General features: G+C 37.4%; 1 protein-coding gene across 1 annotated transcript in view; it reads left to right on the plus strand.

Moving 5' to 3' along the window:
- ADAMTSL1 (ADAMTS like 1) overlaps window positions 1-14,627 on the plus strand; it is a 4,128,157-nt gene that overhangs the window by 3,110,726 nt on the left and 1,002,804 nt on the right. The window contains exon 17 of the mRNA XM_044061207.1: window positions 11,518-11,697. Coding sequence (XP_043917142.1) covers window positions 11,518-11,697 — 180 coding nt within the window. The remainder of the gene's footprint in view (window positions 1-11,517; window positions 11,698-14,627) is intronic.

Here is a 14,627-nt window from a genome sequence, read left to right on the forward strand (position 1 = left end):
CTGACCTCAAAGCAATGACAAGTGGAGTATCACAGGGTTCCGTCCTGGGACCACTCCTGTTTGGTATCTACTTCGCTGAAGTACAAGCTAACACAGAAGGCCTCTGGCTAATGAAGTTCACAGATGACTGCAAACTAGGAGCCATAGTCAAGTCCCCAAATGATGTGGACATCCTACAGAAGGGCCTCGCTGAGACAGATGCCTGGTGTCAGAGCCATGGCCTCAAGTTCAATGCCAAAAAGTGCAGTGTCATCCCCTTTGGTAAAAACTCTGTACCCATGAACTACCACATAGGCAGCAATCTACTTAACACTGAATGTGTGATAAGAGACCTTGGGACCCAGGTGAACAGTAGTCTCTCTTTTGATAGTCACATCGCCACAGTAGTCAGGAAGTCCTTCTACGTGGCACACCTCATCATAAAAGGGTTCTCATCCAGGAAAAAAGAGGTCATTGTTCCCCTCTACTCGCCACTCATTAGACCCATTGTAGACTAAAACGCTCCTTTTGGAATGTACCCCACAAGACATCTGCAGCAGGTGGAAAGGCCACAGAAGTACCTGACAAAGAGGATTACTGGCCTCAAACAAATGCCTTAGACTGACAGCCTCATAAAACTCCAGCTTTTCTCCATAGCATATCGCCTACTCCGAGGTGATCTCTGCCTAACATATAAAGCTATGTCAAACCCAGAGCTGTTGGACATGCTACACCTAAAGAAATCCCAATCCCTCCGAGCTACATGCTCTAGGGACGTAAACCTTGTCACCACAATAAACAGGACATGCTGAAGGGATAGATTCCTGTCCCAAAGACTTCCCATACTCTGGAACAGGCTACCCATCTATGTCAAGCAAAGTTCTTCATTAGCACTCTTCAAGAAAAATCTTGATGAGTGGATGAGAAATAGGAAATACACCCCGGGGATCACTTCTGTGTCTCTGCTCGACAATGGCACAGGAAAATAACTTTCTTGGGTGGAGTAAGCCAGGGAACCTTGCTGGCTAGGCTTACGTAGGCCCTTGGGCTGATAGCCCAATACCTACCTATGAACCAATGAAGACATATCTAAAAACAGACTGCACTTTCTAATATAAATACACGCGTAACCATAATAACTAGTATTGAAGTTAAATATGTAGTGCTCAATTTCAAAACAGAACTCAATGACACATTTTCATTAATACCTGGAAATATCATGGCATTTGTCCTCAACCGCCATTCCAACTTCATTTTCTCTCAACGTTCGATTCCCAGTCCAGGGTACTACAATTGTAATACCAGAATGGCAGTATATACAGCTACATGTTTGTCTTGTTCAGTGTTTTATGCAGGTAAAACCACTAGAAAATTGAAAGAAAGAATATTAGTGCATGTTAGGGACATTAAAAAGAGTAAGAAAGAAAGAAAGTGCACTTTATGATCACACTGTGAAATGTGAGGGTTTTAATAAATTCCTGTTTTTTATTATAGCTAGAGTCTGATCATTGTAGAGAAGGTGATGTGAACTTATATTTAGAGAAAATTCCTTATTGTATAATTTGGTTAGTGGGTGTGTTGTATTCTTTAGCAATATAAATGATGTCTTTTGCTGTGTCTAGTTACTCTGATGATGCCCTGGTGTTATAGGGTGAAAGTGCTTAGTTGTTCATTAAATGGTTTATTGACTCTTCCTTCCTATCCGTGTGTGGATTTACTCCTCCTTCGACTATTTATTTTATGTGAAAGCCCCCTCCTTAGACTATTTATTTTATGTGAAAGCCCCCTCCTTCGACTATTTATTTTATGTGAAAGCCCACGCCTCAGACTATTTATTTTATGTGAGAGCTCCCTCCTCAGACTATTTTAAGGGACAGCCACCTCCTTAGACTATTTATTGTATGTGAAAGCCCCCTCCTTAGACTATTTATTTTATGTGAAAGCCCCCTTCTTAGACTATTTATATTATGTGAAAGCCCCTCCTCTGACTATTTATTTTATGTGAAAGCCCCTCCTCAGACTATTTACTTTATGTGAAATCCCCCACTTTAGACTATTTATTTCATGTGACAGACGCCTCCTTCGACTATTTATCTTATATGACAAACCCCTCTTCAGACTATTTATTTTATGTGACAGCCCCCTCCTCAGATTATTTATTTTATGTGAAAGTCCCTCCTTAGATGATTATTGTATTTATGTGAAAACCCCCTTCTCAGACTATTTATTTTATGTGAAAGCCCCCACCTTGGACTATTTATTTCATGTGACAGACCCCTCCTTTGACTATTTATCTTATATGACAGACCCCTCTTCAGACTATTTATTTTATGTGAAAGCCCCCACCTTAGACTATTTATTTCATGTGACAGACCCGTTCTTCGACTATTTATTTTGTGACAGACCCCTCTTCAGAATATTTATTTTATGTGACAGCCCCCTCCTCACACTATTTATTTTATTTGAAAGTCCCTCATTAGACTATTATTGTATTTATGTGAAAACCCCCCTCCTCAGACTATTTATTTTATGTGAAAGCCCCCTACTTAGACTATTTATTTTGACAGCTCCCTCCTCAGACTATTTATTTTATGTAACAGCCCCCTCCTCAAACTATTTATTTTATGTGACAGACCCCTCCTCAGGCTATTTTATGTGACAGTCCCTTCCTCAGACTGTTTATTTTATGTGACAGCTCCCACCTTAGACTATTTATTTTGGTGAAAGCCCCTCCTTAGACTATTATTGTATTTTTGTGAAAACCCCCTCCTCAGACTATTTATTTTATGTGAAAGCCCCCTCCTTAGACTATTTATTTTAAGTGAAAGCCCCTCCTTGGACTTTTATTCTATTTATGTGAAAACTCCCTCCTTGGACTATTTATTTTATGTGAAAAACCCCTCCTTAGACTATTTATTTTATGTGACAGCCCCCTACTCAGACTATTTATTTTATGTGACAAACCCCTCCTTTGACTATTTATTTTATACAATAGCCCCCCACTCAGACAATTTATTTTATGTGACAGTCCCCTCCTCAGACTATTTATTTTATGTGAAAGCCCCTTCCTTAGACTATTTATTTTATGTGAAAGCCCCCTCCTTAAACTATTTATGTGACAGCTCCCTCCTCAAACTATTTGTTTTATGTGACAGCCCCCTCCTCAGACTGTTTATTTTATGTGACAACCCCTCCTTAAACTATTTTATGACAGCCCCCCTTCTCAGACTGTTTATTTTATGTGATAGCTCCCTCCTCAGACTATTTATTTTAAGTGAAAGCCTCCTCATCAGACTATTTATTTTTATGTGAAAGCACTCATCCATGGTGGTGGTGCTGCGGTAGCATTGTCGCCTCACAGTAAGATGCTGTCCAGTTCGATTCTCAGCTAGAGCGTCTTGCGTCTTCTGCGTGGAGACATGCGTGAATGGGCATACCTTCCTTGAAGGTTGTGCATCAGGGCTGGCAACTCGGCACATAAAAATCAACTGCCAATCATTAGCGAACCAGAGTTCCGCTGTGGCGACCCCTAACCGGGAAAAGCCGAAAGACACAACAACTCTCCTTAGAGTATTTATTTTATGTGAAAGCCCCATCCTCAGACTATTTATTTTATGTGAAAGCCCCCTCCTTAGACAATTTATTTTTTGTGAAAGCCCTCTCCTCATGACTCTTTATTTTATGTGAAAGCCCCCTCCTCAGTCTATTAATTTTTTGTGAAAGCCCCTCCTCAGACTATTTATTTTATGTGACAGCCCCCTCCTTATACTATTTATTTCATGTGACAGCCCTCTTCTTTGACTATTTATTTTATGTGAAAGCCCCTCCTCTGTCTATTAATTTTTTGTGAAAGCCCCTCCTCAGACTATTTATTTTATGTGACAGCCCCCTCCTTATACTATTTATTTTATGTGACAGTCCCCTCCTTCGACTATTTATTTTGTGTGAAAGACCCCTCCTTAGACTATTTATTTTATGTGAAAGACCCCTCCTTAGACTATTTATTTTATTTGAAAGCCCCCTCCTTCGACTATTTTTTTATATGAAAGACCCATCCTTCGACTGTTTATTTATGTGAAAGACCCACTCTTAGGCTATTATTCTATTTATGTGAAAGCCCTGTGCTTAGACTATTTATTTTCTCTTTGTTAACTGGATTGGTGGGCTGGTCTGCTGACCCTTTTCAGGCACAATCAGGATTTCTACAGTAATTGGAAGACATAATAAAAGTGAACAATACAATAAAAATGAACATTACTCAGTTGCTCAGTTCACTTGTCATAAACTACATCACAAAGAAAAGGAACTGGTCAATTAAGAAACAATGGACAATACCAAGAATTAATATTAGACCTCAGTCATACTATATACATAACATATTGTTTGCATTCTGTACTTGTGGTTATGCTAATACTATTGTAGAGTAGCACAGAACTGTGTGATTACTAGATACACAGTTAAAAATGTTTAATTTGTCAATTAACCATTGTCTCTAAAGTATCTGCACATGACTTCATTCTTTAATAGTTATGTAGTTCATTTTAAAGCAAATGTAATGTGGAGAATTATTTAATTTATTTATTTTTAAAGAAAAAACATATTTATCGAATTATCACTTATGACATAGGCAATCATGCATTTATATAACTGAAAACAAATCATATAGACATATTTTCAGTTGCAAACATTATGCATCACATATGGACTTCTATAATGTCCTTGTCAATCGAACATTATATAGCTCATTCAGTTTCTGCCTTCACTTAAACCTCATTCCTCCTCCAAAACATTACTCTGCATCTTTTGTTCCCACAATTCTCATTTTTTCTTGATAATTTACTCCTCTCCTTTTCTAAAGAGCCCAGTTCCAGTCCTTTTATCTCTGTTAATATATTTGATACTATTAATAAGTTTGGTTCAGACTTTGATTTCCATTTTCTAGTAATTGTCTTTTTGGCAGCCGCTAGAATTAAACTCAGCAAGACCTTACTATGTCTAAGGCAATTCAGATCTTGTATCACAGCTCAAAAAATAATATTCGAAGTTACACCAATTTGCTTACCCAGTATTTCTGACAGAGTAGTCTGCAGACTCTGCCAACTCATTACACTCCCCAAAAATATTCTCCCATTTCAAAATAATTTAAATTCTAACCAAAACCAAAAACAATGCAAAAACACCACAGTACACTTGATTCATCCAAATGCATTTTATTACTTTAGTTATGATTTAATTTCATTGGGAAGAGGTTCCAAGTACAGGTCCTAAATCTGGGAAAATGTTTCACCTAAGAGAGTTAAGATTTCATCCTGGCTGATCCATGAAAGACAGTTTTGCTGTTAAGGGGGGACAATATCCTAGCTTTAAGAAGGCAACTGAAATGAAAATTGGCTGTGTCAGGTAAAGAGAGACAATTCAGTTCCTTTATAAGGTCATAGTGGTGAGTGTGGGAATTAGCTAACAAAGTAAATGTGAAAATGTTATTTTCAGCAATTTGAATTATCTGTATATTGTAAGATGAATGTAGGGTGACAAAACAATATTTGAATTTAGGAAGGAAAACGTTTTTAGCTGTAGCAGACTTGGCTGTTTGGCTGAGAAGATGTAATAATTTGTAACAAAGTTTAAAATTCAGGCAGAACCTTAGAAGTAATATTATCAGCATGGAACCAGGTAATAGAGCAATACGGCGCACAGGTGTCCACAAAATCAGTTTATTTGAGCACTTTCGTCGGCTGTAGAGCCAAAAGATTTCTTCAGAATAAGCATGATAACATTCAAAGCAGTTTAAATAGATAAAACCACATCACATCCTGTGACATCATTAAACTTCCCACGATATTTCTTAAATCAGCAACCAATCATAGACCCATTTTTTCACAAACAATACAACAATGTCTTCTTTAAAACATACGAAATTCTAATTTCATAAAATAGAATGTACACCTGACCTAGAATTGTTTAAAAAGCATCTGGCAGTGAAAATAACATGTAAACAAACATAGTGCATAAACTTCTACTGTAAAACTGTCATGCATTGACTTCACATGTGAAAAACCGCTTTTAATTTTAAATAGCTAGAAACAGACACCATTTCATTAAGCCCTGGGGGGTGAGTGGCATTACACCTAAGTTGCCACATAAGCTCCCTGTATTCAAGGAGTACATCCATCGGGCCCCCCCTTCCCTTATTACACACTTGTTCTAGGGCACTAAATTTAAACTGGTGTTCAGGGAACTCCGTCATGTGTTTCCACAGCACATTTTTTATGTTTTTCTTTTTGATGTCATACCTATATTGATAGATTCATTTATTAAGGGTGTAATTGTTTTCCCTATGTAAAATTGTTGACACTGCTGGCAGATAGCCACATATATCACACATTTACTAGTACAATTTAGCCTTTGTTTAAGGAATACCCTTCCATGACCCAAAACATCGATTACTTCATTTTCTATAAGGGCATTGTGTGCACCGGCCACATTTTCTCACACAACCTTTCATCTCACCTGAGGAACTTGTTTCTAGTAAATTCTTAATTGACTTGTCCCTTTTGTACACAAGCTATGGTTTGTCACCCAACTTACTTTTATAGTGCTGGTCACAATCAAACAATACCCAGTTCTGATTGATTATATCTTTTATTCTCCCATAAAGGGGGTTAAATGATAGTACCAATGCAGCCTCAAATGGCTTTTCACTTTTAGACCCAGGACCATCTTCTGTCCCTCTCTGGGCTGTTTTTCCTAACAATGGGAAAAATACCCTTCCAGCCCCTTATTTATCACCTCATTCAATATAGGTTCCATGAACTGTTTCGGGTACCCTCGTTTTAGTAACATATCTTGTAATATGTTTACTTCATCCAAAAATGTCTGGTAGCCACTAATCATTCCAGCCAACCTAACACCCTCCCCCTTCACCAAAGATCTGTTTTGTATTATGTTATAGTGCAAAAGGGAGTTGGCTTCCAATATAAGGAGGATGTAAATGTTTGCTTCTCCCTATCCTTAGCTATGGTGATATCAAGGAAGTGTATCCTGTCTTCGTTGGTTCCATGGTGAATTGCAAGAAACTTGTACTGGAATTTAAAAACTCAAATAATTCCTGTAATTATATGTCATCAAGGTAACAGTCGTAGAACTTACAGTATCTAAAATGTCCAGAACTGAATAGCAAGGACTTTTCCCACTGGGCAAGGATGACATTAGCGAATAAGGGGGCACATGCCACCCCCATGGCCACACCTGAATTTTGCTTGAATAATTGACCTTCAAAAAGAAATTATTTTTGAGAATGAGGTCCATTATGGTCCTGTACATCAAGATTCTTGAGTGACTAATCCCACATAGGAAGTCATAAAACATCATAATGCCCTCCTCATGGGGGATCATGGTGAATAAATCCTTAATGTCTGTTGTGGCCAAAATTAACTGATCAGAATATAGATTTTCCTCTATTTTCCTAAGACAGTCCCATGAATCTTTTAAAATATGGGAACAATTGTTCATGATCCCTTTAAGGTTTAAGTCTATAAATTTCGCCAATGAAAATGTTTTTGATGCTTTTGCATCAACTATAGGTCTTGGGGGGGGGTCTGTGATAGACTTATGGATCTTTGGAATCCCCAATATCATGGGGGTCCATGGATTGTCCTGTTGCATAAAGTTTAACTCAGAAAGGGTGATTTGGTTGTCAAGTAGGAGGTCATTTAACATGATATCAATATTCCTGTATGCAATGTTTTGTTGGTTAACAAAAGCCTCCTTGTATATTTCACTATATAAGTGAGTTAACATTTTCTCATATACACTCGCTGATCCATGACCACCAGACCAATGATAATGGAGTACTTAAAGAAGGAGGAGAAATTTCTGATGTTAGGAAGAGGTAGAAAATATGGGTGAGAGATTTGACAATTAAATCAGTAAAGCAGAGTGGGGTATGCTAAATTTGTAGATGAGGCATTTAAGTCCTAGAGTAGTTTCTGGTTTCATTTCCATATATTCCTGAGAAGTACAAGGCAGCAGGATATTCAGCTGTTGGGATAACGCTGGGAGATGCTGTCATTGATACTTTCTTGCAAACTGCAGTTTGTAAAACTTGTCTATTTTGGTGTGAATTGATGAACTTTAGAAGGTTTTGTGTCCTTCACAAAAACTTGTTGCATCTCATGTGGACACAAAGGTGGGAGAGGAGCTGATAATTTGCTCCTTTAGTTACTTGATTTCTCTCCAGAAGAATTTGGGCTTATTTGTGGTGGGTACTTGTTTTTGTCTCAAATATTGAGCTTTATCAGCATTTGTAGCTATTATTTTTTTCTTTTCTAAGAGCTAGGTGTGTTTGGTGACGTTGACTATCAGAAGTGTTTCCAAGCCTTCCATGCATAGTATCTTTCTTTTGTCTTCGCTACCAGGGCAGTGCTCAACAATGAGCAGGGCTGACCCCTGAGCAGTCTATAGGTGACTGGTGAGACAGAGAGTTTTGGATCTCAGTAATAGTAAAGGTGAACAGTTGCAGCTGGGTCACCAATGCTGTATCCATCCATGCATCCAACCACAACCCCAGGGTTTAATCTATAGAGGAAAGTGTGTCTTTTAGGATAGTAATATTCTGCTCAGGAAAAGATCTGTCCAGAATTATTTGAGGTGACATTCTTGGGGGTTATAAATGACCATTAAGAGTTTACAGGACTGTAATCACTAAAGGTGTTTGATAAGATCTATGGAATAGAATGTCTATATTTGATGTTGGTTATTATGTGATTTAAAGAAGAGTAACTGTTGGAATGAAGGTTAAGCCTGAAAGGCACTCTTACTAGCTGTTCTGTGGTATTGTTGTAGCATTTTTGAAGTTGCTTAGGCCCTATTACATTGAGATTAAAATGTTTTTTTAGTGAAACCAGTTGGAAACATGTCTAGAAGAGTTAGTTGCATGATTATTGGTGAGACTGGAGGGACATATAAACTGTAGCAATACAAAGGTTAGCTGTGTTGTTAGTCGGGCTTCAGTTAGTACTGTTAGTGGTTTTCAGTGATTGGTTTTGTTTGACTAGAAGGAAGACACACCCACCCACCCTAGAGCCTGGCCTATGCTCAGCTATTATGAGAATGTTTTTCTGTAAATAGTTTTGAGGGCAGATGTTGTACTTCATCCATATTTCAGAGATTGCTATGATGTGGATTTGTTCTATGAGTAGCCATGCTTCAGTTGTTGAGCATTTCTTGTTAATGCTGTAAGCATGAAGGCAGGCAGTTTTTTAGGTCTTTAGATGTAAGTCTGTTGTTTGAAAGTATGTAAGAATGGTAAGAACAATATGAAGGAGGCAGGGCTGGAGTGGGTATTGCCTGCTTTCAAACATTTTTGTGCTAAGTAGTAGAGTTCGGACAATAAATTCTTGAAAGGATTTTTGGTGAGATGGGTGTTTTGTAGTAGGAGGGTTAAGTATTACCTTTTTGTTGTATAAGTTAGCAAGTTAATGTAAAAATTAAGATTTACAGGAATTCCCGTGGGAAAGTTAAATGCATTCTTAGAAGTCTATTTCTGTGACCTTGTAATACTAACAGTAAAACAAATACAGGTGCTAAGTACAGCTGGAATAACGCATGCAGTGAGGAGGACTCTCAGAAATGTCATATTCATTGTAATGTAAGCATAGAATAGTGAGTAGTGTTTTTATGTAACTCAACCTGAAATTGGAATAGACAGAAGTGTTTGTGAGTGTACCAAACTGAGGAAGAGTGTACAGTGGACAAATGGCATTTGCAAGCTGAGGGTATGTAGACAGAGATATTAATGTCTGAAGTACATCTGTAGGAAAAGTGGAAATGTAGAAATGTAGCAGGCTGAAAATTCTGAAATGGTTAAGAGTGACACAATGAAAGACAGAGTTAGAATGCAGTAGGAATTAAAAATGACTCTGAGTGGAAGAGGATTAAGTGTAGGCAAAGGTATATTGAGGGATAACCAGTATATAAGCTAATATCCTGTTTGATGTGTGTGTTCTACCATGAGAAAAGGGCAGTACAGTGAGTTGAGTGGTGGTGACTTAGTCAGAAGTAATCAGAATAGTAGCAGAAAGAAGATGTTTGGATAAACAAAGGTGGGTGAATACATCTGAAATCTAAACTGCTTGGAGGTAAGGAAGAGAAGTAAATGAAGAACAATACAGCCTTGTGACCACTAAAGCTGACTGAGAAACCAAATGTGGTGAAGATAGTACTGTGTAGATATCAAGGTGGCTGTTTATCTCTTAGGCTGAGAGAGGTGCTAGGAAAGGGAGGGGTTATAATGAAGCTGCCAGTAGCATGAGGAAGGCTTTGAAAGAAGTGAGTAATAAAATAGGACGGTAGAAAGAGAGTAGGTAGTATAAAAGCTGGATAGGCAGAAAGATAATTAAAGCTATATGAACAATGAGAATTAGGGAGAAAAGATAAGTATTTTTGTTAGAGAAAATGAGATGAGTATAATGTGAGCTTTGCTGAGTGAGGAAGAGATTGACTACATTTCAGTTACCCTGCCATTCATATCCTAACACCCACAGGTAATGTCCTATAATAATGACAGTGTTTCCTCTTTTCTTGCTTATTTTGTAAATTTCCAGTTAGTACCAATACCTAACATTATCTTGCAAAGTAACTGTAAACAGATGAAATTAGATAAGCAGTTGGTGTGTAAATGATTATTATTAGACTAGCAATAAATATTTCAGAGATTTTTGTTTCATACTGGAAGCATCTTACTTTAGATTAGATATAGAGGAACTTCACAAGCTAATGTTTAAAGAGTCGATTATGCCAGAACCACCTCTCATTGACTTAATAAGTTATTGTATACCCTGACTGCTGAGGCCAGAAAGTCTCAGCAGCAACAGGTACATCCTGTGAGAGTACATGCATCCAGAGGTTCTGAAGAATGCATCTGATGGAGGCCTCACTTGTTCCTCAGGAAGCCTTAAACCCAGTAAAACCAGAGCCTTTGGTAAATAACACTTCACTGTGGCTGCAGTAAATCACACACATACATTCACCGTCAGCATGGCAGTGAGAAAGGTCCATAATAACAAAATAGCTGTGGGTTAAAACTGAACCCAGCTAGACTCAAAAGCCCAAAAGACAGACACAGTGAACTGGTATCTCCAAAAGCACCCTAATCATTGCAGAATCCATTTTGCAAAAAACAGACACACAATGTTCGTTTTTCTCCAAAGATTTTGCACTGTCATTGTTTTGAAATGTTTATCTCTTTATGCGATTTATTGTAAGATTGCCAACACAGTCATTTCATCTTAAGTATGCCATCTTTAAGTGCTGTGTCTATAGCATTTTCATCTTAAGTATGCCATCCTTAAGTGCTGTATCTATAGCATTTTTCACATTCCAAGCAGAGACCATGAATGTTAATGTCAATTCTGACCTTAGTATAAGTTGATGGCATATTTAAATTAATCATTTTGTCTTTTATCCTCCATTTTGCTTTGGCATTTGATATTCATAGAATGCATTTTTCTTTTTGTCTTTGGTTTAATTCTAAACAAGTGCTCCCAGACATGTGGCAAAGGCATGCAAAGTCGTGAGGTGTTATGTAAACAACGGATGTCAGATGGTAGTTTTCTGGAACTACCAGAGACTTTCTGCCCAGCTTCCCGGCCAGTAATACAACAAGTTTGTGGGCACAAGGACTGTCCTGCTGAGTGGACCCCTTCCAACTGGTCACAGGTACGTATCAGTGAATAGACCCAGCTGTTGTGAATTGTACTGATTATATGGTACACTGTATGACAAATGAAAATTCTTGAGTGATTCAGCAAAGTTGGTAAAATGTGCTTCTCTTTGATATGTTAAAATTACCATATAGCTTTGACTGGAAGCTGCAGCTTCTGTTCAAATCATTTGCTCATAGGTTTGGTTTCTAATCAAGAGCAGTTTTGAGGGCAGTTTCTGTTTTTAGTTTCATGAAAGCTCCTCTATGTAAAGCCATTTTGCTACATTGCTTTAATAACAAAACAAAATGTCTTCAAAGCTAAGCCCTCTTGTGTGTTCTAATAACTAAATGTTATGTTTTTGTCAAATTACACTATAAGAATGTCCAGCTGCATTGAGTCCAAACCACTTCATAAAACTGCGAAGCATGTTTTTATACTTTCTCCAAAGATCGTCTGTTCTTTCCTTTTCGTATGTTAGTGTTTTCTCATGACATGATAACAATTGCAAGTATATACTACTGCAATGTCAAAAGTACAAAGCACGACAAAATAGTTGAGGTAAAAAACACACCTTTATCAAACACAAAGCTTTCAGGTACAAGACCCTTTCTCAATGATAGACACAGGTACATTAAAATCAAACATTTAAATAACAATTGCTGCATACATGCATCTGCCAAACATGTCACAAATTTCATAAAAGCAAAGAAAAACTTTTTCTGAATGATAACTTATATGTCTGATGACTAATATAGTTGCAATTTATTTTAAACCAACAATGTCAGCATGGCTATAGTATGCATAGTAAAGGCAGGGATGTTAAAGGGATGGTATGAGATGTGGTGAAAACAGTTATTTGTGTGAACCATGTGATTATATGGGAAGCACTAACAAGTTATACTTTGAGTGAGAAGATAAGAAGGAGGTTTCAAACAGCATTAGAAAGCAAGTGGAGTAAAGAATCAGTGAATGGATGGGTTAGTGAAATAATATATGTGCAATAAAGGGTAAATCAAGGTTGCCTGATGAGTGAGACATTATTTACATTAGCGATGAATGTGGTACCAGTGGCTGGCATGGAAGAGTAAAGGAAGCTAGGAGAGAAACTATAAGAGTGTAACAGTCCCATTATTTATGACTATGTGAGTGATTTAGTACTAACTACTAAAGAATACAAAATGGATGAAAGAAACAATAGCAACAGTGGAAGAAAGACTGGAAAGTGTAGGGATGGAATTTACTAGTAAGAAGATCAAAGGCTTTGGGTATGAAATAAAAATATGGGGGGATATTTTATAAGGAAGGAAGGATGATGTCAGGGAATCTTCTTGGGCTAGGCTTATATAAGTTCCAGGGCCGTTAGCCTAGTATTTGCCTATGAACATATGAACCTAAGTGTGTTAGGGTTTGGAAAGCAAGAAATTCATAGTAATTGCACATCAGCAAGCCAAATGACATCAGAAATACTCAGTTTAAGGATCTAAACCTCTTCTGCATCATCGATAGAATGGCTTAAAGAGACAGGTTTATCATGCAGAGCATACTGCTGCCCTGAAACAGACTCCCTTTGCATGTAAAACAAAGCTCATCCCTATCCATATTTAATTTCTACTTGGATTTTTGGATGGGACTGCTGTTGTACTGCTAACAGACAGAGGCAGCTCCTAAATGCTTTATCCTATGCATGAGTCCCCTCAAATAATCTATTTTATTGTCTCAGTTATTTTCACTAGGGGTAATATATAATTATTTACCATGGGATGGGTAATGCCAATCTATAACCAAATGGAATAGGTTAATTCAAGTACCAAAATGGAAATTGTCTAGGTTTAAAATGGTGCACAAGGGCAGCTAGCCTAGAAGAGATTAAAAGTATAGCAGTGATGTGGAAAGTTTTTTAAAAGTTGTATATAAGTTTATTTAATATATTCTTATATACTAAGAAGACTAAGGTATTTGGGAAAAGCGTATGCATCTCCCACATGAAGTGATGGAAATGGGGATCTGCACCAAATCTATTGAAAAGGAATACTTTTCATTGTGAGAAAGAGACAGGAGGGCTGAAACTAATTAACCCAGAAGTATAAATGCAATCATAGCATTTATATTAGGCATTAGTGAAAGTAAAAAGAGAAAAAAAGGTAGCATGGGGGAAAGACTATGGAAAAAGCAACAGTAGATATGGAAAGTAGTGAAGACTTGGAAAACAAAAAGGCATTTGAATAATGAAACAGAAGAATCTACAGGGTTTAGAAAATATGAAAAGAAAGCAGTAGGTATAGAAAGTAAAGGTATAATAAGGTTAAGTTGGAAATTATTGTGTAAAAGCCATGGAAGAACATAAATGATGAAAAGAGGTAGGCTATAATAGAAAGGTAAAAATGTGTTTAAAGTGGTGGAAGAGGTATATGATTTTTTTGTGGAGATTAATGTTTACTAAATGAAATATATATATACACACACGCACACACACACACACACACATATATATATATATATATATATATATATATATATATATATATATATATGGGTCTACCTGATAACACCGACACGCCAAAATACCGACAACGAAATAACCGACACAACAAAACCGAAAGTTCAAAAACACAAAACTTCACATGCCCGACAACCCACAATCCTGACAATCAACAAAACAAATAACTTTCCTGAAAAACACACACACAACACAAGCACACCAAAAACCTTACAAACCTACACTAAACCTTACATACACAACTATATATGCACTAACCTTAACCCAAACCATAACCCTAAGGTCCATCACTAACACACACTTACCTTACCCGCACCCTAACCCTATCTCACTTAATCTGCCCCTAACCCTTAAGTCCGTCACTATCGCACACTTACCTTACTCACACCCTAACCCTAACTCACATACCCTACCCCTAAACCTAATGTCCGTCACTATCGTACACT

The sequence above is a fragment of the Protopterus annectens genome, chromosome 2.part0, assembly GCF_019279795.1.
Source record: "Protopterus annectens isolate FY-2018-M chromosome 2.part0, PAN1.0, whole genome shotgun sequence".
NCBI lineage: Eukaryota > Metazoa > Chordata > Ceratodontiformes > Protopteridae > Protopterus > Protopterus annectens.